Source organism: Mastacembelus armatus, chromosome 15 (assembly GCF_900324485.2).
Source record: "Mastacembelus armatus chromosome 15, fMasArm1.2, whole genome shotgun sequence".
NCBI lineage: Eukaryota > Metazoa > Chordata > Actinopteri > Synbranchiformes > Mastacembelidae > Mastacembelus > Mastacembelus armatus.
Window position 1 is genome coordinate 7,709,009 of NC_046647.1, and position 22,601 is coordinate 7,731,609.

The 22,601-nt window shown below is 40.9% G+C and overlaps 2 protein-coding genes across 3 annotated transcripts in view; one reads left to right on the forward strand and one right to left on the reverse strand.

Moving 5' to 3' along the window:
• Positions 1 to 22,601, reverse strand: part of cdh23 (cadherin-related 23) — a 138,119-nt gene that overhangs the window by 28,424 nt on the left and 87,094 nt on the right. Inside the window, exons 13-35 of the mRNA XM_026310064.1 lie at positions 22,536 to 22,600; positions 21,562 to 21,799; positions 19,698 to 19,803; positions 19,324 to 19,451; positions 15,767 to 15,839; positions 14,717 to 14,833; positions 14,120 to 14,232; positions 13,786 to 13,893; positions 11,855 to 12,044; positions 11,364 to 11,509; positions 10,199 to 10,418; positions 9,550 to 9,702; positions 8,786 to 8,899; positions 7,924 to 8,072; positions 3,744 to 3,804; positions 3,301 to 3,449; positions 2,885 to 3,020; positions 1,964 to 2,352; positions 1,461 to 1,562; positions 1,301 to 1,303; positions 1,012 to 1,161; positions 557 to 685; positions 132 to 260 (exon numbers count right to left, since the gene is read on the reverse strand). Coding sequence (XP_026165849.1) covers positions 132 to 260; positions 557 to 685; positions 1,012 to 1,161; positions 1,301 to 1,303; positions 1,461 to 1,562; positions 1,964 to 2,352; positions 2,885 to 3,020; positions 3,301 to 3,449; positions 3,744 to 3,804; positions 7,924 to 8,072; positions 8,786 to 8,899; positions 9,550 to 9,702; positions 10,199 to 10,418; positions 11,364 to 11,509; positions 11,855 to 12,044; positions 13,786 to 13,893; positions 14,120 to 14,232; positions 14,717 to 14,833; positions 15,767 to 15,839; positions 19,324 to 19,451; positions 19,698 to 19,803; positions 21,562 to 21,799; positions 22,536 to 22,600 — 3,168 coding nt within the window. The remainder of the gene's footprint in view (positions 1 to 131; positions 261 to 556; positions 686 to 1,011; positions 1,162 to 1,300; positions 1,304 to 1,460; positions 1,563 to 1,963; positions 2,353 to 2,884; positions 3,021 to 3,300; positions 3,450 to 3,743; positions 3,805 to 7,923; positions 8,073 to 8,785; positions 8,900 to 9,549; positions 9,703 to 10,198; positions 10,419 to 11,363; positions 11,510 to 11,854; positions 12,045 to 13,785; positions 13,894 to 14,119; positions 14,233 to 14,716; positions 14,834 to 15,766; positions 15,840 to 19,323; positions 19,452 to 19,697; positions 19,804 to 21,561; positions 21,800 to 22,535; position 22,601) is intronic.
• LOC113132155 (uncharacterized protein C10orf105) lies at positions 5,064 to 7,192 on the forward strand. 2 transcript variants are annotated; one of them, XM_026310069.1, is made up of 2 exons: positions 5,064 to 5,160; positions 6,680 to 7,192. In XM_026310069.1, the coding sequence occupies exon 2, from the start codon at positions 6,692 to 6,694 to the stop codon at positions 7,190 to 7,192; it is 501 nt and encodes a 166-aa protein (XP_026165854.1). In that variant the 5' UTR covers positions 5,064 to 5,160; positions 6,680 to 6,691. The 2 variants fall into 2 exon arrangements, with proteins under 2 accessions (XP_026165854.1, XP_026165852.1); XM_026310067.1 differs by having other exon boundaries at positions 5,068 to 5,166.

A 22,601-nucleotide genomic window follows, 5' to 3' on the forward strand; every position in this document is an offset into this window, starting at 1 on the left:
AGCAGCACTTCTGACATTATTCAGCTAAAAACTATGTGTATACAAAACCACTCAAACATGCAAATTTGAAGGCAAATCACGTGTGAGTAAAACATTGTGAACCATGCTGCATGTAATGTGTGTGTCCCTACCTCACTAACACTGACATTGTAGCCTCTCTGGCTTTCAATAACAGGTGCATTGTCATTGACATCCAAGATGTTGACGGTGAGGGTCTGATCTGTGTATCTGGGGGGTGAGCCATTGTCAGTGGCACGCACCTGTAACAACATACATATGCACAAGTGGCTAAATTTTAAAATAAAATAAAAATAAATCCAACTTTCAATATTGGTACTTCTGTGTAACACTGATAAGACGCAGTGTGCTTTAATTTCTAATATTGTGATTTGGTCGGATCAGTTCAATACCTAAAAAAGGGCACACAAATATGTATTTGTATCATCCAATGAATTACAGTAAGTGACACTTTATTTAGACATTGGGTCAGGGCTGTGGACACACAGACAACAGTATGTAGTGAAAAATGTCATAACTACATGGATTACGGCCTGACCTTCAGTAGGTAACGGTCTACTGACTCTCTGTCTAGACGAACATTGACATAAACCTCCCCATAGGTATGGTTCACTGTCTTGATCTTGAACACATCCTCCATGTTGCCTGCCACCAAAGTGAAATTGACCTGAAAGAGAGTAATGAGTCAAAATGAGACAAAGATAAACTGACATTATAGCACAAAACTGCACAATATAGTACTGTTTTCACTGGAGTAAATTGTAAAATGTGTTTACTGGCGCAGTATTGCAATTTTCTTCTCAAATTAACACAAACTAAACTGGTCTGGGGAGGCCTGTCTTTTTGGTTATGTCCTTAAGTAAGTGCAGCAGGCCTGTAAAGGTATTACAAAGATGATTATGTGCTGTTCTAGTACTGCACACAGTGTAAGATATTTAAAGTTTAGAGATTTTTTCCTGTCTGAGTGAGTCACCGTATTTCCATTATTCTCACCAGTCCATTCAATCCGGCATCTTTGTCCCTCCCGATCACGAGTGCCACTTTTTTTCCAATGGGTGTGTTTTCTGGGATGTTCACTGAAGTGTCAGATGTGATGTCAAACTCTGGACTGTTGTCATTCTCATCCAGAATGGTTATGGAAACCTGTTAAAAGGTAAGATCGAATGTAGGCTGTACCTAAGATCACTAAAATGATACTTACCTTAGATATTAATTAAAGCAACCAAACCTAAAAGTACATAACAAGCATTTCAAACACAACTCCATTTAATGCAGTTCTTACCTTCTGCAGTCCCAATGACAGATGCAATGAATAAAAGAGGAATGCCATTAAGATTTCTATAACAGAACACATACATAAACATGTACTGTAATCAATTCAAAACTGCTCATGAAAAGAAGGGTAGGACTTAAATAACAACATTCACAATGATGCAACATACCACAGTGGAGTCCTTTTTAGGTCCTCCATCATCAGCCACAACAGTTAAGGTATACATGTCGCCCTTCTCTCTGTCAAGCAGGCCTGTCACTGTGATGCGGCCCTGAAACATTAAACACATCAGCATATATCTCCTCCCCTAGAAAGAAGCTATTGTATTCAAGATAGAAAACTTTCCAGTGTGACAGACAGGGAGCAACAACAGGGACTGTCAAAGACTAAAGTATGATAAAAAAACAACATTTTCAAAAAAGTCCCTATTTCTTCTTTATCAAAGGAATCAAATGACTTCAAAGCCAACAAGCTCTTTGATCAGCTTACAGTCAGGCAATAACAGCAGCATTAGCTTAAATCACAAAGAAAGAGGAGTTATTGAATCACGCTGCGATTAATGAATGAAACATATTCGATAGAAGGTGGGTGTTGTCTTTGAAGTGTAAAAAAGGCATGTAGATATCGTGTTCATCTCTTCAGTGAGTTTTCTTCCACTGCGCTCTTACTCACCGTAACGCTGTCTATCTTAAAGAGGGCCAGAGCTGCAGGCGACGTGTCAGGGTCGAAGCGGTACGTCAGCTGATTCAAGTTGTCGGCTGACTGGGCCTTCACCTGGACCACCTCTGTCCCTGTGGCAATGTTCTCAGGCAATGAAGCCTCATAACCGGTGGAGAGGAAGGCCACGGCCTCATCCAGCTCATTAAGTAACGTGACATAGACGGTGCAGAAGCCTTGGTGGAAAGGTGGAGCCTGGTCAGTGGCTGAGACATTCATCAGGTAGGTGGTCTTGGTTTCATAGTCCAGGTAGTCTACAGTGGTCACCAGGCCAGTGCTTATGTCCACCTCAAACTTGCGGTCTGATCCAGACACAAGGGCATAACTAACAGCTCCACCGTTACCTGAACAGGTAGAAAGGACACAGTTAGTAGGGAAATGATTATAATAAGAAGTTGAAGCTATTTTTCAACTACTGTGAGAGTTTCATATAGTTACCAGGATATTTACAACTGTGGAAACCGTGTAACTGTGTTAGAGTGAGTAAACAGCTTCCTCCATTCTGTGTTTTATTTAACATTGTTGTTGCCTTTGTTGTGTTTATCTCTGGCCTGTTCTAATGCTCTGGAAAATCTATGTCATAACACCAGATTCATCATGATGTGCCCAAGAAACTCTTTACACTGACAAGAAGTGAATAGAAGAAGTTTGACCTGTGGAACAGAAGTACTAATTTAATACCATTTACAGTGAAGTTTTGTGTGACAGTGTGACGTTACAAAGTAGAAAAGATTCTGGTGATGTGACGAGACGGCTCTTTGGATGGGCACCCACTGTCTGACCAGCAAACAACTGGCTCTCGTCGTTTAAAGACTGAAGCGATACTGAAGTCGACTTTGTTGCCACCATCTTTTACTGGTCTGAGCTTTGACTCACCTGTGTCAGGGTCTGTGGCACGCACTACAATCACGGAGGTACCAATTCCAGCGGTCTCTCTCAGGCCCAGGCGGTTGTATTGTTGCTGTGTAAACACTGGCACCTCGTCATTGGCATCATCCACATAAATGATCACCTGCAGGGCAAGACATACTCTTTGATACATACATTTTGATCAACTCTGAGTCATCTGAGTCTCACTTAAAGGCCTGGGTGCTTTGAAATCCACATTTCCAAACTAGATGATGCATGTTCGACAAGACCATCCATTTTTTACAATATGGTTTCTTTTGTGAAATGTATACATCATATACTCATACATCATTTTATTATCTTCTATAATAAAAAGCATGAAGCACAATGATGAAACTTGTATGTTGTAGCACCTCCCCTCCAGATGCCCTCCTTTTCCTCACCCTCACAGAGCTCCTCATGCTGCTCTCGTCACTGTTGTAGGCCTCCACTTCCAACACATGGGAGCTGCTCGTTTCTCTGTCCAGAGCCCTGAGGCCTCTAGTCACCAGCCCGGTCTGTCTGTCTATGCTAAATAGATTGTTGCTGTTCCCTGCATGTATGCATTCACAAACATGATTGTGCGCACACACACAGACACACAGACACACACAGCCAGAAACAGTGAAAGTGAGATTGGGAAACATTTAGTAAAACATTTAATGTTGTCTCAGTATTTAGACTATTAATTAGATGTTAGTTTTAGCTCGTCAGCGTCTAGTCCTAGTCATTGAAACAGGTTAAAGAACATTTTTGTCATTGTCAATAAAATTAACACTGTTTCAGTGCATTTGTTTTTGAGATAGAAGACTGTTTGGGAGGAAAATATAAAGCCAGTAGACTTTACCTGTGAGGATCCTATAAAGAACTTGGCCATTCTCCCCCTGGTCTGCATCTGTGGCTTGAACCTGTACAGAAACATTTAAGCAGAAACTTACATAAAAACTTTACAGGGACACAACCACAATAATAAGTAAAGACAAACAATTCAGTTATGCACAGGAATGACACCCAAGCCATTAATCTTTCTTTACAACTTCTACTCTTACAAAGTCACAACTGTTTATTTTTGTAGTCTGACAATAACAATGGAAAAAATATGCAAGAGCCACAAATGTATCATCATAATGTCCAGTGGATTTTGTTACTAGTGAGTGTTGCTAAGTTGGATGTTATGTTTACTTTTAGTGTTACAGATACATGACTGTTCATTTCATACAATTTTCTTTTTATCGATTCAGTGGTTTCTACTGAACTAAAACAAAAAAAAAACATGAGTGAAAAACATGAGGAATGTTAGTTCCTCATTCAAAACACATCCACTGCTGCTCAGTGTCTTGTTGCCACAACAACTCCAACATGGCTTGGCACTAAGAAACTCTCCCTCTTACAGGAAGAAAGCCAGAAACGGACAAAAATCCAAACCCAGCACAGACAGCACGGCTCCACAGCGTACACAGATAAATAGTGGAGCATGCTGGGCCGCTGGTGAATGGGCCGTGTCGTAAGACTGACTTCTGAATCCAAAGCGGCACAGAGCTGCTGGCATTGGATGAGCCTGTCTTCAGGACACCCTGCTCTTCTGTGGATGTGCCAAGAAAGTGCATATTCAGTCGCATACAGACACACACACACACACACACACACAACATCAAGACAATCAAACACATGTACGTGCACTCAGGTACGCACAAATACTGACACTCTCACAGTCTGTGTCTCTTGCACTGTGTCTCCTCCTGTGCTCTCTCTCACTCCCTCTGTGAAGAGGGGCCCAACTTCAGTCTCATTAGCTTTATAAAGAGATGAAGAGAGGAGAGGAGAAAGAGGAGGAGAGGGGAGGGGGAGATGGGAGAAAAAAGAGACTCGGGGGTCAGATTGGTGAGTGATGAATAGGGTATTACACAGTGGACTGCACCACTTAAGCCATAAAAGGGGTGTATAAAGTGTAAGAATACATTGCAGAGCCAGATGTTATATGTGTAAGCACTAAGGGATTATTCACTAAGCCTCTGTGTGGCTCAGAAAATACACTATTGTCTCTGGCTCCACGGGATTAAAACAATACTGAAATATTTCAACTGTGATGTTATTACACACATTTTCCCCCTATTCCTCCTTGTTCCCTCTTCCTCTCCAGCGTTTTCCCCTCTGTCTCTGGGAAAGCAGCAGTTTAAGGGGGGAAAAACAAGTGTGGACCCAAGAAACAGGTCTGACCTCAGTTACTGGGACTAAGCAAGGTGCTGTTTTGAAGAGTCTAAAGTGTGGGTGTGAGTATATATGTGAATATTTTTTTGAAGGGTTTTATTTGAAATTACTAAAGGTCCAATATGAAGAAAAAATGTGAATTGCTTGGCATTTTTAGGGGTAATGTAATGTAATGCAATCAGTACTTTCAAATGTTAAGGTGGTAAGTTTAACCATCTCATTGAATTCTTTTATAATATACATTTTTGTCTGCTGTGAAGTCATTTTGGAATCAAACTCCTAAAATACGCATTTTAAAATGTGAGATGCTTGACATGTGCTTGAGTAACTACACATGTATCTAAGGAAGAATGTGAAAGCTGTTGTACCATTTGGTACATGACTTATCTAAGATGTGAATTTGTACACTAGCAAACAAAGTCTGACATCTATGAAATGTTATTGTATTACCAATTCATTTCTTTCTTCTATGTAGATAATTTAAAATTTAATTCATCAAAAATATAACTAAAATATGATGCTAAGAAATTACTGGAGAACTTGTGAAAAACGCATTTGGTCCAACTTTAAAAATATGAAAATACTAGACAAGTGTGCTTGTGAGGAAGTTAAGAGACGAGTTCATTGTTTCAAAAGCAGCTGAGCAGTCAGATCTGGAGAAGTGACGATGTGGTGTGATAGAGAGGGAGAACACCTTACAGCTACGCTGCCAAGCTTAAGAGCAGTGTGCCTAATAATGAATATGTGCAGTGCAGCCCACAGCATGTGTAGGTGAAAAAGAAAGTTTACATTTGAATAGCTGTGTGGGTGTATGAGTGTGCGTGCAGAGTACGTGCTTGGAGGCGCTGACTAATGAACTGGCTCTCTAACGAGCCATCCTGCTCCACTGGCCTTTTCACAGCTTTCCTGGCATTTGGTCTTAAAAATAATTTCACGTCCCAATGTGTTTTCCTTAAACCGATAAGCCATGCTTTGTCTCTGCTGAATTAAGGACGATGACATTTACAAATGTTACTACGCTGAAGATGGGGGCACAAAGAATTGGGGGGGGGGGGGGGGGGGGGTAATTGGAGACCGGAGAAGAGGTGGGTGCCTTGCATTTTACAAGGGGCATTTTAATAAACCCAATTTGTTTTACACTGGTGAAAGCCTGTCAAGCATCAACTGTTTTGTAGTCCTTGATTTAATAGCTAGATAATTGCCACAAATGTCAAACACTCACCATATGTGCATGCAGTGCTTTCTGTGCATGTGTGTGTTTTTGCTTGTATGCATGAATTATAAGCCCAGGAGTGTATGATCCTAATAAAGTGAAAAAATGAAAACAAAATAAACCCACTCAGCTTGGTTAGGTTTGGCTGGTGAGGCAGCATATCCATAAAGCTGCTGTGGCACTTTGATAATTACTGACCCCACACACACACACACACACACACACACACACACACACACACACACACACACACACACACACACACACACACACACACACACACACACTTTCTGACACACAAATGTACAAATGTACGTCCTTCTGACATAAACCCACAATCTAATGCTGTTTTCTCCACTCAGGGACAAGGCAACATGAACACCACTGAGCCAGGCTTCAACTACACCTTTTCCTCTACCACAGAAAACACTACTCTGTCCACCCTGACCACCACCACCACCATCTTTCCCACCATCCCAAAGCCTCCATCCCATTCCTCAGACATCCACGACCCAGAGTTCACCATCATGGTGGTGCTGGGTTTATCGCTGCTGCTAGCAGGGATAGCAGCATTCCTGGCGGTGTGCCGGCGTTCTAAACAGGACGGGGACTGTGAAGCTAGCTATGGTCCGGGTGAGAGCTTGACCCGCAGAAGAAGCCGGTCCAGTGAGCCACAACTCAAGACGTGGAGGAGGCTGGGCTCATACCGGCGTTCATACAACTTGTCCTTTAGACGACTGCCCCATCGCAGGCCACATGAGCGTGAGAGCCCACATGTGTCTCAATCTCCAGTCCGACAGACACCACAGCCTGAAGTCAGCATGGAGCCCCACCTCACTACGCCATGTCTACTTGACTACGTCACTGAAATATGACTGGAGGATAAAACAAGTGATACATGTATATTTTATGGTCAGTGCTGCAAACATGACTAATACCAGGTGTGAATCCAGAGTACCTAAAAAGACTTTTTTTAGCATTTGTTTTAACATACTTTGAATATTAGGTGGATGAAGTCAATTACAATACAAAATGTTTACACTTTAGGCAATCTTGCAGTGTGCCAGGGTTCACACATTTCTGTGACCATGTCATCCCTAGTAGCAGGTAACATTTGGATGGATGGATGGACTTTTTTAGCACAGCTTTGTACTTTATTCACCGGAAGTAAAAATGATTTAATATCACAAAGACCCAGCTCTATTACTGTTCTCTTGGTAAGGATGTCACAGTTAAATTAAATCTATATATTTTCAAAATTAGGTTTTAATTTTCACCTCTCACATCCAAAGATTGAAGACAAGCATTGTTCCTCTACATTAGCACTGTTAATTGCTCTGAGGCTGTAATCCCCATCCATGTGGTAAGTCATGTGAAACAAGACAAATACTAGGATTTATTTCATAGTGTGATTCCATGCATGTCGCAAAACAGGTTTGTTACCAATACAAGGCAAATGCAACCCGAGCCAAAAAGACAACACTTTGTAAAGGATTCTTTGTGTTTTGTGATGCTAAGAAATAAAGTGTCCTATGTTTGACTGCTGAAAGTGCAGTATATTTGCTATATTTTTCATTTTGGGCTTAGCTGTTTGTGTATATTCTACCTGAAGGATGCTGGTTCCTCGGGGCACACTCTCCAGTATGCTGGTCTCATAGCTGTTTTGGAGAAAGATGGGTCTGTTGTCATTAACGTCCTGCACCTCGACAAATACAGTGGCTGTGCCTGTCCTCCGGCTGCCTGCTGGACCATTGTCTATGTGCAGAAACAGACACATTCACAAACACTTCGGCTGGAATCATTCATGTTAATGCCAATTTTAGGGCTGGCACAAGGACAATTTAAATAGACATGGCTTTCATTTCAGGGCTGTACCACAGGCTAGCGCTCCTAAAAAAGTAAAAAATCTGAAGTATATTGTTACAGCATATATATACAAAATGTACCTGGTTCTGTTGCATTTTCTATGTTAAATTAAAGAATCCATTAGTTTTTGGAAAATAGAGCAGAAACCAAAAATAGGTTGTTATAAAGAAGTAAGACTGGAAGATTGTTGGCTCATCAAAACTTTTTCAGCTGCTTGTGAAAACGACAATATGTGTAATTCTGTTCCCCTCGCACGGTTTTACATTACATCTGCCTCTTGTCCCCTCTCTTGTGTTTCTGGCTGCCTTAGCAGATAAGCCACCCTGACTCAATGGTTTCCAAAACAGGAAAACCTCAGAGTTTTTGTTCTTTCTTTTCAAACAGGAACAAAGGCAGTTGAGCAATAGTCTGAAATCACTGCAGATGTGCAGGCATCACTTTCTTTTTCCATTATTGTCATACATGAGTAGAAAGAAGCAGCTTTGAAGATAAACAAGAAAACAAGCTCCATAGCAACAAATAGGACCATTATGTAAAAATGAACATAATAAAATATGGTGAAGGATTTCTAACCTTATAAAATATATGAATTCATGACACACCTATAGCTTCTACAACCAGAATGTATGCTCCCTGGGTCTCTCTGTCTAGGCCAACCACCGTTCGAACAACTCCATCTCTGAAGCCCACGCTAAATTTACCATCTTGATTACCACCTAAAAATACAAAACACAAACACATTTCCTAATTAATTTACAGTGTATTAATAACATATACTCATTGGCATACAATACTGTGCAAAATTTTTAGGCACTAAAAATATACAGGGGATGTCTTTAATATAAATTCCATAAATTGTGTTTTCATTTATAAATTGACTTCATCCAAAGTGCAGTAAAGGGAACCAAACCTAAATCTAATCAGTATCTGCAGCTCTCCCCTTTACCCTTAAACCAGCAGCAGTTCTCTCTGGTTGGACCTGCACGCAGTTTCTCCTGGTACTTCTTGCCTCTGGAAATAGTTCTTCATGAACTCTCTATGGACTTTATGGGTTCTTTAAGGACTTGTTGTCCTGCACAATGGGCTGCACAATGAATCTGGGATCAATCTGACACCTGATGGTGTTGTGTGATAACAATCTAAAACATCAAGTGCCTAAAACTTCTGCACAGTACAATATATACAGTACATTTAAAATAATAAAAGAAGCATGCAAGAAAAGCTCACCTCATACAAAAATCCACAAACAGATGGATGGATGGATGGACAAAAATACTGAATGTGCAATGTGAACTTCAACATGTAGTCCCCAAAACAACACTTCAGCCCAGAGACACAGCTCAAAAAAACACTGTGACCCACTGACCTGTGATGAAGTAGCTAAGTTCGGCGTTGAGGCCTGCGTCATTGTCAGAGCAGCTGAGGCGCACTACAATGTGGTCTCTAGGGACATTCTCCTTCAGGGAAACATTGTACACACGAGGGTTGAAGGTGGGCGTCTCGTCATTTACATCCAGAACTGACGCACGCACACAAGCACACAGACAGAGAGACATGAGGACACACAGATAGATGTAAATGAGGACAAGCAAGGCAGCAGGGTGGTGCAGTGAGTAGAAACACTTATCAGATATGAGAATCCAGGGTCTGGCAAAACATGTGCCTTTGTGCTGTCATCTGTGAAACAGATGTGTACGAAATAGTTCAAAATATTTTGATACATTTGACTCATCTCATCTCATCTGTGGAGAAAAGTATTTCCATTCCTTTTTTGTTTTTATCAGTCAGACCATATCTCTTGTTTTGGGATGTTCAACGTCCCACCAGCAGGTATTGGGATCCTTCCTGCCAGATTGCTAAGAAGTCACAAGTTAACTTATGAACCATAATGACGTAACTCCTAATTTCACTGAAAATCCAATCATGCTGTGGCCTGGCAGTTTCATATGTAGGACAATTTCAGAGAGAGCTAAATTCAACCCAGTTTCTCATCATCAATAGCCACAGACTCTCACCTGAGACAGTGAGGGTTGAAGTGGAGGTGCGAGGGAACCTTCCTGCGTCGTACGCTATAATCCTCAATTGGTACTGTCCAATCTGCTCACGATCCAGGACTTCTGTGGAGGTGAGAACACCAGTGGTGGTGTTCAGATAGAAGTCAAGGCGAGGCATACCCATCTGTAATGCCATTGTAATCAAACCATTCTTATCCTCATCTGGGTCCTCCACCTGGACCTAGAGGAGAGAGAGTGACAGAGAGGGAGAGAAAAACCAAGATAGAACACTGGAGGTTATTGAAAGAATATAGGAGAGCATGATGTAGAAAAGGAGCTGTGTAAAAGATTTATTTTAACTGGATAACAATGATCATGAAAAAACATACCAGAAGATCACTTGGGAAAGTGTGATTAGTGAATAATTTATAATTTATCATCATGGCTAAATGACTATAAAGTCTTATCTGTCATTAACTACTGGTCAACACTGTTACTCAATATTTACTTAATATGCAGTACTGTGCAAAAGTGTTTGGCAGTTTAGATGTTTCAGATTATTATCACACAACACCATCAGGTGTCTGACTGATCCTACATTCATAGTGCATCTTACTGTGCAAGACAACAACTCCATAAAGAACCCGCTAGGGTTCATGAAGAGCTATTTTCAGAGACAAGGAAAACAAGGAGTCCTGCAGCAAATGGTCTGACCCCTGCAGAGCCCTGATCTGGACAGTGTGGAGTCAGAAGAGACAGAAACACTGGGACAGCCTGAGTCTACAGAGGAACTGCAGCAGCTTCTTCAAGGTTCTGCAAAGTACCAGGAGAAACTGCGTGCAGGTCAAACCAGAGAGAACTGCTGCTGGTTTAAGGGTAAAGGGTTGAGCTGCAGATACTGACTAGATTTAGGTTTGGTTCCCTTTACTGCACTTTGTATGAAGTAAACTGATAAATGAAAAAGTATTTAAGTCATTTATGTTAAAAACATCACCTGTGTGTTTTTAGTGCCTAAAACTTTTGCACAGTACTTTAAATGCCCCTGAAAGATACATTGTCAAATGACACAGGGACATTGCTATGACTGCTAAGAGAATTTGCAACCCTAAAATCTTAAGAGGAAGATTTAAAGACTCAGAATCCTATATGTTTTTAAATGTCCTACATGAAAAAATGTTATGCTTACCCTAAAAACCGAGGACCTAATGGGCAGTCCTTCTAGCACTTCAGCCACAAAGGGCAGGTTGAGGAAGGTTGGGTCGTTGTCATTGAGATCCAGCAGGTTGACAAATACTGTGGCACTTGCTGATGCACGCAGAGGAGGCATACCACCTAAAGAGGGTGCCAGAGGGACATATAAAGACAAATACACAAATACACACACACACACACGCACACACACACGCCGGCAGATAGACACACACTTATCCCACATCTCATGGTCAAAGGAGTTTATTAGCCACAGTAAAAAGTTTCATGGTCGACATAAAACTTGAAGAATGAGGCTCAGATAAAGGGGCTAATCGCTCAGAATTGAAATCTCTCTACTGAGAATGATATAAAGCAGTTTAAACTTGGTTACAGATTGTTTAGGTGTTACATGAGCCAGATAAATTCACACAGCGAAAGAAAAATAACTGACAAGGACATCTCACAACACACATATACAGTACTCACGGTCAACAGCTGAGATGACAATGGTTCTCATGAGTGCTGTGTCCCTGGGGTTGGAGCTTTCCCTGTCCAGGGTTAGCCCACTGGTGCGAATCTTTCCTGTACGAGTGTTGATGGTGTAGAAGGGGTTTTCTGGACTGATACTGTAAACCACTGTGCCATTTTCCCCGTTGTCAGGATCAACTGCCAACACCTGGATAGGGAACAAACAAGATATGGCATATCAATCCTAAAGTTATGTTTCATGACAAGATTAATAAAATAGACTGAAAGATGGGGGAAGGAAGGATTTGAGACAGAAATGGAAAACAGAGGAGAAGAATGTGAGCGCAAAGAGAAGAACCAATGGTAATGGCAGCAGTAATAAGCACACGTCCTTCTCACAACCAGCCCGCATCTTCATCCATGTAACCATCCATCCATCTAAATGCTCCACGACATCAGTCGGCTAAAAGAAAAATGGTGACGTCTCTTTTCTGACACAAAGTAGCGATCAGTGATGAATGTGTAAAGCCGGGAGTCCAGCTAAAACACTGGTTGATTTTTAAAGAGCTTCTCAATTATTCAGTGTGCTGACTAAAAATGCAGGAGACTGGTTAATTGGTCATTAGAGGAACAAAGGTTTTGCAGGTATTCAATTATTAAGGAGACATGGTAGGCAGGCATTTCAGAGGCCTATTGATTAGCTACTGCAAAGACAAAGGCAGATATAAGGTGATATAAGATGTGGGGAAGTGTTTAAGTAATCAATTCTGGCCTGAGCAGACCACATTAAAACTTGTGAGTCTTGTCTATTGAACTGTAGTCCTGGACTGACTGCAGAGTGGCAGAAAAGACAATATTGTTTTAAAATTAGATATTAGAGGAGTCTCACTGTATATGTGACAAGTGCTGAAAGTAAAAGGCTGCAGGAGTGATTGTGGGGTGCTCTGAGATTTGAGTGGGCTGATCCTCGCACTGGGCACAGCTACCAAATTCATCGGCTCGCTGGACACCTCCAGGAGGACTCAGCAGGTGGTCTGTTGTCACCATGGAAACACTGGTTGGGCCAGGGCTGCAATGTGGCCAATTATAGGACTGTAAGCCTGGGTGGTCCGACTTATTGAAAAATGGTCAGAGGGGCAAAAGTGTCTGTCCACTGAGCAGAGTCACATACACTACACACTGCATTGCATCACTGGATGCACCGTGGAAAATCTCAACTGAGGAACAGCTAAAAGAACGGAAGAAGTGGACAATGCAGCAACATTTTAGCAGCACAACACTTTCAATTCTTTCTCTTTTCTCACCCTTTCTCCATTACACTTTCTTGCACTGCAAGATGAGTTCATGCTTCCTTCTCTGCCTAGCAGCTGAATAATTTGCTATGCATATGACTGCAGGCAACATTTTAATTAGCAATTGGACTTCCTTAATTACACTCACTGACGCCTCTTTAATTAATGGACAATCAGAGCTTAATTAACAACAACACATTGCCAAAGACACCGGCAGGACAAAGAGAGTTTGGGGTAATATTAGTGTTTACTTTGTGATGACCCACACAGTGATGGCAATTTGTCTATCAACTGTGAACAAGTAACTCATTGTTTTCAAACTCACTATGCTTTTAATGATCGCCCAGTGAACATTATCCACACTCTTTTATCACTGTGCACTGACACCATTATTTTTATTAAAACACTGTTCCCCTGATTCGAGTTTACAATGTCAACAAATTAAACCACTGACTGAAATAACAAATCAATAGAGACAAAAAACCACTAAGGACACTTGCTTTCTACCTACGTCACATTTCTGTATAGAAAGTAGAGGCAAAGATTTTATGAAATTAACAACAAATTCTTGCAATATTACTCCACTGTGTTTCTTTGTGCTGTTCACATTAGTTGAAAATCAGGTGAAGTTTATCAGGTTGGACTAAGTGCACTCACAGAGATGACATCCGTGTTTATTGGGCTCATCTCCACCACGTTGGCAAGATATGGCTCATCCCACCACACAGGGGCATTGTCATTGATATCCAGGATGGTAATGTTCACCTGAGAAAAGTGGGAGTGAGGGAAATTAAGGGAAATGGGAAATAGCTATTTATTACACCAATTACATAAACAACCTTGGACAATATAGGTTTTCCAATCTATAAGTTGCAGTACAAGATATATAATTCAACAAAATATATTTTTATCCAAACAATGTTTAAATAAACAATGGGGAGGGGATTAGGTTTTTTTTTGTGATCTGTAAAATCAGAGAAATTATGGTTACCGTGGCGATGCCTGTCTTCTGCTGTGGGCCCACCCCTCCATCCACAGCTCTGACTATCAGGATATACTCTGATTTCTGCTCTCGGTCCAGCAGGGCTGTGGTAGTGATCTCTCCTAAAGACACGTGGAATTGGATCAAAAATAAAAATGAAAAAATATAAAAACAAAAAAAAAACAAACAATCAAACAAACAAAAAAAAACAAGAAGGGTACATACCGTAGACATTTCATTGTGCAACAGGCAAACGTCATTACAAAGCAGCTTCATATAAGAGTAAAATTTGTTAAATAAGGTAATATAAGATCAGATAAAGTTTATTAATCCCGACAGGGAAAATTCATGTTGCAGCTCAAAAGCCTCCAAATAAGTCACAGGGATCAGAGTCCTGGCACGGCTAAGCATCAATGTGCAAAGACAGAGCTACATAGTAAATAAGCAGAGGTTTCAAAGCCATGTACAGTCTAAGTATTAGCTGACAGCAAAATGATCTAAAACATGAATTCAAATCAATTTAAATTTAAAAATAAAAACTGAATCACTTCTAAAAAATTCTGTCTCAATTACAAGACTACTCTGAAAATACACGCACACACGTACCTGAGCGCGAGTTAAGACGGAACTGAGAGGAGCCCTCCAGGGAGTAGATGAGTGAGGCCTGGCCAAACTCCCGGGAGGCATCCAAATCAGTAGCATTCACAAGCAGCACAGTTGCCCCTGAGGAGAGAGAGGGATGAGGAGAATTAGACAGAAAGAAAGTTACAACTCACAGAGTGGGAGGAAGAAAAAAAATGCAATCTACAGACAGAGACAGGGAAAATATGTGAAGTCTAGTAAAGAGGAAAGAGAGAGAGACAAGCAGTGGAGACAAACTGAAATGGCATTCACAAAGCTAATTTCTTCACCGCCCCCATTCAGAGCTCAACTGATAGCATGGCAGTGAGTGGGTTTATGGATTAGTGGATTATCAGCATGTTTGGCACAGCCCATACTTGGCACAGGCCTGATCAATATCCAAGCAGGCAGGGGGATGACAGGGTAGCGAGAGCCGCAGGGCTAGCCCCGAGCTCAGCCCTGCAGCCCAAGCTTTAGGCCCTCAGGCCAGGGCCAAGGACTTTAGCCATAGTCCTCTAAACCCCAGCTCTGGCCCAAGCCACTCTGCTATGTGCTCCTTCAACTTGGGTCCGAGACACAAAAAATGGCCAGCATCTGCTGGAGCTCAGAGGGAGAGAGAGAGAGAGAGAGGCAGTCAAATATCTCATTTCCCTCTAGCGACTGGAAACTAATCTATTGTCTGGGATAAAAGAGTCTTCTGAATGCATGCATGAGAATGAATATAGCAGCCAGTGATTTTGCCTTGAATAGTCAATATGGTGCATTCTGACTGAGATTTTAAAACATTATGCAAAATCAAAACAAATAAGACAGCAGAGGCCAGAGGAAACAAATAAAACAAAACATAAAAACAGACCCTCAAGAAAGTGAAGCTATTTGTTGAATATGGTAATAGTAAGGCAATTGAAGTAAGAGGTGACTGTAAGCTACATAGGGTTAGAGCCGAGATGTTTAAGGGCTTTGTTTCTTGTACAGACCAGAAAATACATTCAAGCAACTAAACTGTATCCCCCAAAATGCATAAAGTGGACTCACCGGCAATAATGTTCTCTGGGATTTTGATGACATAGGACGGTGTGCTGAACTCGGGTGGGTTGTCATTTTCATCCTGAAGGGCGTATAAATACCAACAGCTAAAATCAATGTGCTAAACAATGTGAAAATGCAAATGGGGCTTAAAAATGTGAACTATAAAGGGTATGAAGCTGTCATCGCACATTTGCACTGAGATTTGCACATACCGGTATTTGGGAATTAAGACATTAAGGAGCACAAAATGTCCCAGAAGTAAAACAATAGCAGCAGTTTCTCTAAGATGATAGTTACTCAGCAGATTAACCTAAAACATCCAGACTACTTTGTTTTATAATTTCAGTGGGTGTCAGTCAGCTGGCTTCTGTTTCTGTCAGCTAATCACATAATACTGTATACCTAATGGTAATGCATTTAGTTAAACAATCACTTATTCTACTGGCCAGGGTACTGTAGCTGCATTTCTCTTTAGATTGGCAAGAGAAAAAAAAACAAACAAAAAAACTGGCTTTCACAAGTGGTGGAACAATGCAAAAGCTAAGGGTAGCTATTAAAAAGAAGACACGGATATTAAACAGAAGATCCATTTGTAGTTATAGGGGAGAAAATCGTTTCAAACATTATTAGTGGTGTTACCTAAAACAATCAAATGAAGACCTGTAATGTGACAGCAATGAATGACTACAATGTGGAACAGTACCACTGTCACATGGACTTTCCCACAGCATTATATCTCTCACAAGCACCCACCTACTGAATTAGACTCAGTTTCATGACAACACATGCAGTAGTATGACTATTCGCAGAGAGGCGTCCTACTGTGTGAGCTGCTGAGAAATGTTACCAGTCACTGGCACCATTATCTATCTGGACTCTGTGCTACACTGGTGCACAGCAGTGTGTGATGCTGCCAGCTACTGATAAACCCCTGTGGTCTGAGTGAGAACACTATGAGAGCAGTGAGAGACAGAGACACATACTGTGGACTGAGGGAATACAGAATTGTGCACATCTCTCCTAGCTGGTCTTTACATTCATGCAGAGATTCCTTCTTTGTTTTGCACAATATTTCTCCCACATGTATGCTGTGTATAGATATGCTCACTGTCCTTGCATATCAAAAAAAAAATTCCAGCTGGATTTATCTATTCTACTCTGTCATTTCTTCTTTTATGACTAAAAAGTTTTATGTATAATAGATGCCTATCAGGGGAAATGAGCTTAAGAGCCAGCAGAGATACTGTTTATGAGTTCTGGTTGCTCATTATATTTTTACTGCTGTATTTATAGTATCTTTATAGCAATGATCACCACTCATGTTTCCTATTTAAAAGTTAACAGGAAAACAAAGAGACAACAAGATTTAAAACATCACACCTGACACTGTCTTTATACAGAACAGTCAGCAGTACAGTTTGTACAGCACATTTATATTACAACTTGTTTAGATGAATTCCATCAGGACGTTCTCAAAATTGCAGTAAGATTCTTACCGTGCAACACAAAGTGTTTTTTTTTTTTTTTTTTTTTTTAAACTTTTATGGTATATACAACCATTTCTGATCCACTGTGAATGAATGGGAATTTTTTTTTCTGATATCTTAAAATGAGATCCCTCAATAAGACCGTCAGAGGCGGCAAAACAGAACATATGTAAGACATGGTCTTCTCACATTGCTCAGAGGTGTGAATGTAAGTGTGATTGGCCCCAGCACCCCCATGAGACCCTATAGGAAAAGTGGTATATCTTCTCACTGCCTTTGAGTCCTTTGATAAACGAAGCAGCTTTAGAGAAGTTAAAAAGCTACAGTGAACACAGAAAACCTTCCACCACACATCTGTAATCAGACATGGATCAAATTGTATTTACAATGCATTAGGTAGTGTGAAAACCTGCAAATAATAAATAAACAGTGGAACAGGATCCTGAACAGCATGTCATGGGTCATATTTGAATGAGATAACCATTTACAAAATAAAAAGTCAAAGTGCATGCAAACAGGTTGCAGAGAAATGTGCAACTACATTATCTGGTAGAATCAGGACTACAATCCGTGTGCAAAGTACCTTCTTTTTCCCAAGTCTTATATATATCAAACCATGTCTGAACCAGTGTGTGAGACCTTTGCTAGTACCTTTAAATAAGACATTTAGTGATAGGACTGACAAAATGAACCAGACGCTCAGATAGTGGCCCAGTCTGTGACAAAGCTGCAAACAATGCTGCAGTGTGACAGATCAAAAAGGGTTCAGTGTAATTCAGACAGTGAGGAAATACTGAGACCCATTATGTAAGTGAAGTTGAAGACACAGAAACGATCTACCCTGAGCCAGCTGACACCTGTCACCCACTGGATCAACCTTTAGATAAGACAGTTTAGTCCTTTCAGCACAGACAATGTAACATCTCCACAAAGTCCCTCTCCCCAGTCTCAGGCCCACAAATCTTTCTATCACATCTGAGGGAAACTTTAAAAGGAAAGATTTTTGTAAAAGTTTGGAAATTGTGGCTTGGAAAGTGGAGGGACTGATTGGGTCACGGGTTGTGTCTGTTGCAGCACAGAGTCATTACATGCTTTCTGAAGAAATACCCACTCTTTAAGATTTATTTAAAAAGTGTGAATTAGAAAGATTCTCAGCTCACAAGAAGCTGTTATCAACAAACAAGTTTTAAACTATTCAAGCTACTTTCTGGAACCAAAAAACAAACACACTATCACAAGTATGTACAAACCGGGTAGTCTTTGCAGTATGGACAAAAAAAAAATCTAGATCCAAAACAGATGAAGACTCCACTGTGACCAAGATGGACAATAGCTCCACCAGCTGAAAGTAAATGATGTTAAATGAAAATGGCTCTGGGACTTACCTTACCTTACACTGGCCTCACTGACTCTTTGTTTCTGAGAACTCCAAACATCTTCTACTGAGCTTAGAGTGTAATTGTAAGTGAAGGCAATACTGTAAAGGATTGAACCTACTGGGGGAAGGTGTCTTACCAATATGAAGTTCAACATTTTTACAGTTAAAGCAAGATTTCTGAATAGATGCAATATACAGAGCAATGTACCATATAAGGAAATGCATGTCAACAGGGACATAAGGACAATCACCTTTTCATTCTCTAAAGATATAAACATGCCTGAGTTTTCTATTCTTTGTGTGCAAGAGATATTGTACCAAAACAACTACACCAGATGTTGTAATTTTTAATGAGAACAGAAGGCAAGTATTTGTTGATAAATTCTGCTGTACATCATGTTCCCTCCCAGCTTCAATATGAATGCAGACTGTTTATATTTGGGTAATGTCCATTGGTTGATGCAATCTGCACTGAAAATGGCAGAGATGTCCAGGAAAACAGACATGTACATGAAAGGCACTCAGTATATGCAGCTGCCACATTTACAGGAGGCCCTGCTACTTGCACCTTTAGGTGTGACAGGTCATGACAAGTGGGAGTCCAGACAAATTCCTGCTGTTTAATGTTTTCATTCTATTTTTGATGTGAGCCTACAGGAAAGTGTTCAGGTGTGTGCATGTTGCAGAGTTGTACTTACAATCACCTCCACTGTGACAGGCACAGTGCTGTTGAGGGCTGGGTTTCCCCCATCTTTAGCCATTAGAGTCAAGTAGATCATTCCTTTAGGAACCTGCTCATAGTCCAGAGGCCTTGTCACACTGACAACTGGTGGAAGGAGAGAGGGAGAGAGAAGGAGACAGGTAGGTTTCTGTGCTTTGTGTATTTCATGGACAAAGTGTGGCAACATTATAGTTTAGTAAGGACTTAAATAGCAAATGACAACCAAAAAGCATAGGTGTAATAACTATTCTACAATTTCAAAAATTGGTTTAGCTACTCCAAACATCCAGAACATCCCCTCATATTGTAATTAGTGTGTTCAAACTTAGCACAAATTGTGGCTGAGTGTACCTGCATATCCTTCCACCATTGTGATCCTGAAGTAACTGGGGAAGTCTGAGGCTGAAATGATGGTGTATGTCAGGAAGTTGTTAGGAGGAGAATCCTCATCTGTAGCCTGTGGGTGGTCAGACGGGGGGGGGGGGGGGGGGGGTGAACGCCTTTAAAATACTGCTCACTGACAGTCAAAAGTCCACAGAGAAAAGAAGTTTGGAGTGAGTGAGACAAGAAGACAGACAGAGGAACAGGACAGATGCTGCGGTAGACAGCGCTAATATTTATATGTGTATGTTTGCACAGCAGGGGTGTGTGTGTGTCTGTGCATATGAGTGCAGCCAGTAAGCTGTCAGTGAGTGATGGCATGTTATTGGACAGATTAAAGCTGATTCTGACTATTAGTGGCCCAGGCGTCAATACTGGATGATCACCAACTGAGCCAAGACAAGCCAAGCAGGCAGAGGACATGTGAAACCATATTTTGCAGGGCTAATCCACAACAACATCAACAACAATAATGACACCCCCTCATTATTCTCAAGTTGGCAAGAACTTAAACATGAGTCCTCCGGCTGTGAGCAGAGTCTACTGGGCGTCACTGGCATCATTAGAAGCTGGACAGGTTGTCAAAAAAGCGCACTTGTATCTCTCCATAACACGCATATCTCGACTCTTTGATTTAATGCCAAAATGTCGAGTAAGCAATACCTTTCTTCTCCCACAACTTCCTAAGTGGGCTTTCTCTTCCAGACTGTCTTCCTATATCAAATTTCAACAGATAGTTTTATATTAGATCATCGTTTAACACTCAATGATCCAAAGAGTAGGGGGCAGCATATCAAATAGATGAGTGGCAAAGGAAGTGAAAAAATAAGTGCAGAGAAAAGGTTTAGCTGCTAGAAAGCATTAGCACTGTAGTAGGAGGCACAGATCTCTGAGGCATTGTTTAGAAAAGAAAAAGCAAACAGCAGAAAACCTTTCTTTGCCTCGTCTCTCAACACATCCTATCTATTTCAGGTTTTTGCCTCCTTCTCTGACTGTTTTCTGGCAGAAAATAGTCTCCCAGAAGCCAGACTCACAACATTGTGAGTTCCTCCGTTCCTCTTGGGTGGTGTATTAATATCAGCAGCGTTTAAGGTTAGCCCAGACTAATCAAACAAAGTGAGCCAAGCGTTGAGCCCAGTCATCAACTCCACTCCCACAATGCAAACGTAAGGCGCAACAGTGCACTGTGGCGGACTAAGCCACTGCTGTACCCACTGCCACAGGGGAACTAAGAGTCTTTTTCTCCAGGGCGCAATCAAAGGAAACACTGAGCCATTAGTTACCAATGTGCCTGTGTACCTCTGCCTTTTGTGGCAGTGACTGATGGCCAGCACACCAGACCAACCTGTTCTTCTTGGATACAGTGTACAAAAAACACATAACTGCATGATTATAGTTAACACAGAGGAAACAAAGGAGAAAGAGGGCGGCGACAAAACCAAAGACTTGGAATTCTGAAGACTGATTGAATTTGAGTCAGGATGATATCCTGATTTCTAGGTTAATATTAACATACTGCAATGTACAAAATGTTACAGGGACAGTTTAATTTTAACTTGTAATTTAAAAAAATTTTTTTTTTATCTAGCAGTATAGTTCATTTATCGCAGCCTAGCAACTGTTTCCTAACATCACTTCAATACCATTATGAGTGTTAATTTTGGTTTAGCATGTTAATATTTAAAATCACTGAAGGTCACAGGTGTACACTAACAGGGTATTTTACAGCAGCTATAAACAGGACAGTTTTATGACACTATATAGCAACAAGAGTGTGCTCTTGGCCTCATAAGTCTACTTTAAGACAGAAATGCATGTTTTAGACGGGTCTTACCCTGACTCGTGCCACCGCCTGGACAGTCTGCTCATTCTCCCTCACCGAGCCTGTATATGCCTCTTTCTGAAAGAGAGGTGCATTGTCATTGACGTCCAGCACATTGACGCGGATCCTCCCAGTTGTCTCCTCCCCGCCACCGTCCCTTGCTAGCACGGTCAATGTAAAACGCTGCATCAACTCAAAGTCCAGACTGGCTCTGAGAATGACCCAGCCTGTCTCCTCATCCAGGTAAAAGCTACAAGAGAAAAACAAGTGAAATTAGAGGCAGGTATCAATGAAAAGTTTTTTTCTTATTTTATTCGTGCCATTACAGCACAGTAGCTTTTTTCACTTTGCAACATTTATTTTCTTTGCTCAGCAACACGTCATTTTAGTACATTAAAACACTATAGGATGATTTTGTATTAAAACAAAAAACATTAAACTGTAGACATCAGACACGTGTGTGCTGTATAGTGTTTAAGCTTTTTTGACTAGTATGATATTGTCTTTCTACTTCATGTATTTTCATTAGAAAATCAGTTTTTCCAAACACAATAGACTTTTATTTTGTAATAACACTAATAATAGTTATAATAAATGAAACATCATGGTACACTGTTATAAGAAGGCAATTGCGTCAACAAAAAAATGTCCTCAGTTTATATAAAAAGGCAGATCACAAATACTCAAAAATTGTGCCTAGTAAGAGTGACAGGGGAACAAATAAACAGTATAAAGCCACAATAACTGTGATTTTTATGTGAGTGTGTGTTTTTCTTTGTGTGTGAGTCTGGATATTTATGGCCTGAAGAGAGCAGATGTAAAGAAATGCGCCAGACATCGTTGCAGCTCAGCTGTCTCTGGCAGGGCGATGTGGCAAAAACAGTGCAGCACAATTGCTCACAAGCGGCCAGATGAATGAAACATTAATGTGGCTGTGTGTTGGAGTGGACAGTTTGAGTGTCCGCATGTGTGTGTGTGTTTCTTACTGGTCTGGCTCGTCACTGAAGTAGTAACGCACAACCCCAAATGTGCCTGCGTCTTTGTCTGTAGCC

Excerpts from the sequence above, each read along its gene's own strand:
- LOC113132155 (XM_026310069.1), top strand. The coding sequence starts at position 6,692 with ATGAACACCACTGAGCCAGGCTTCAACTACACCTTTTCCTCTACCACA.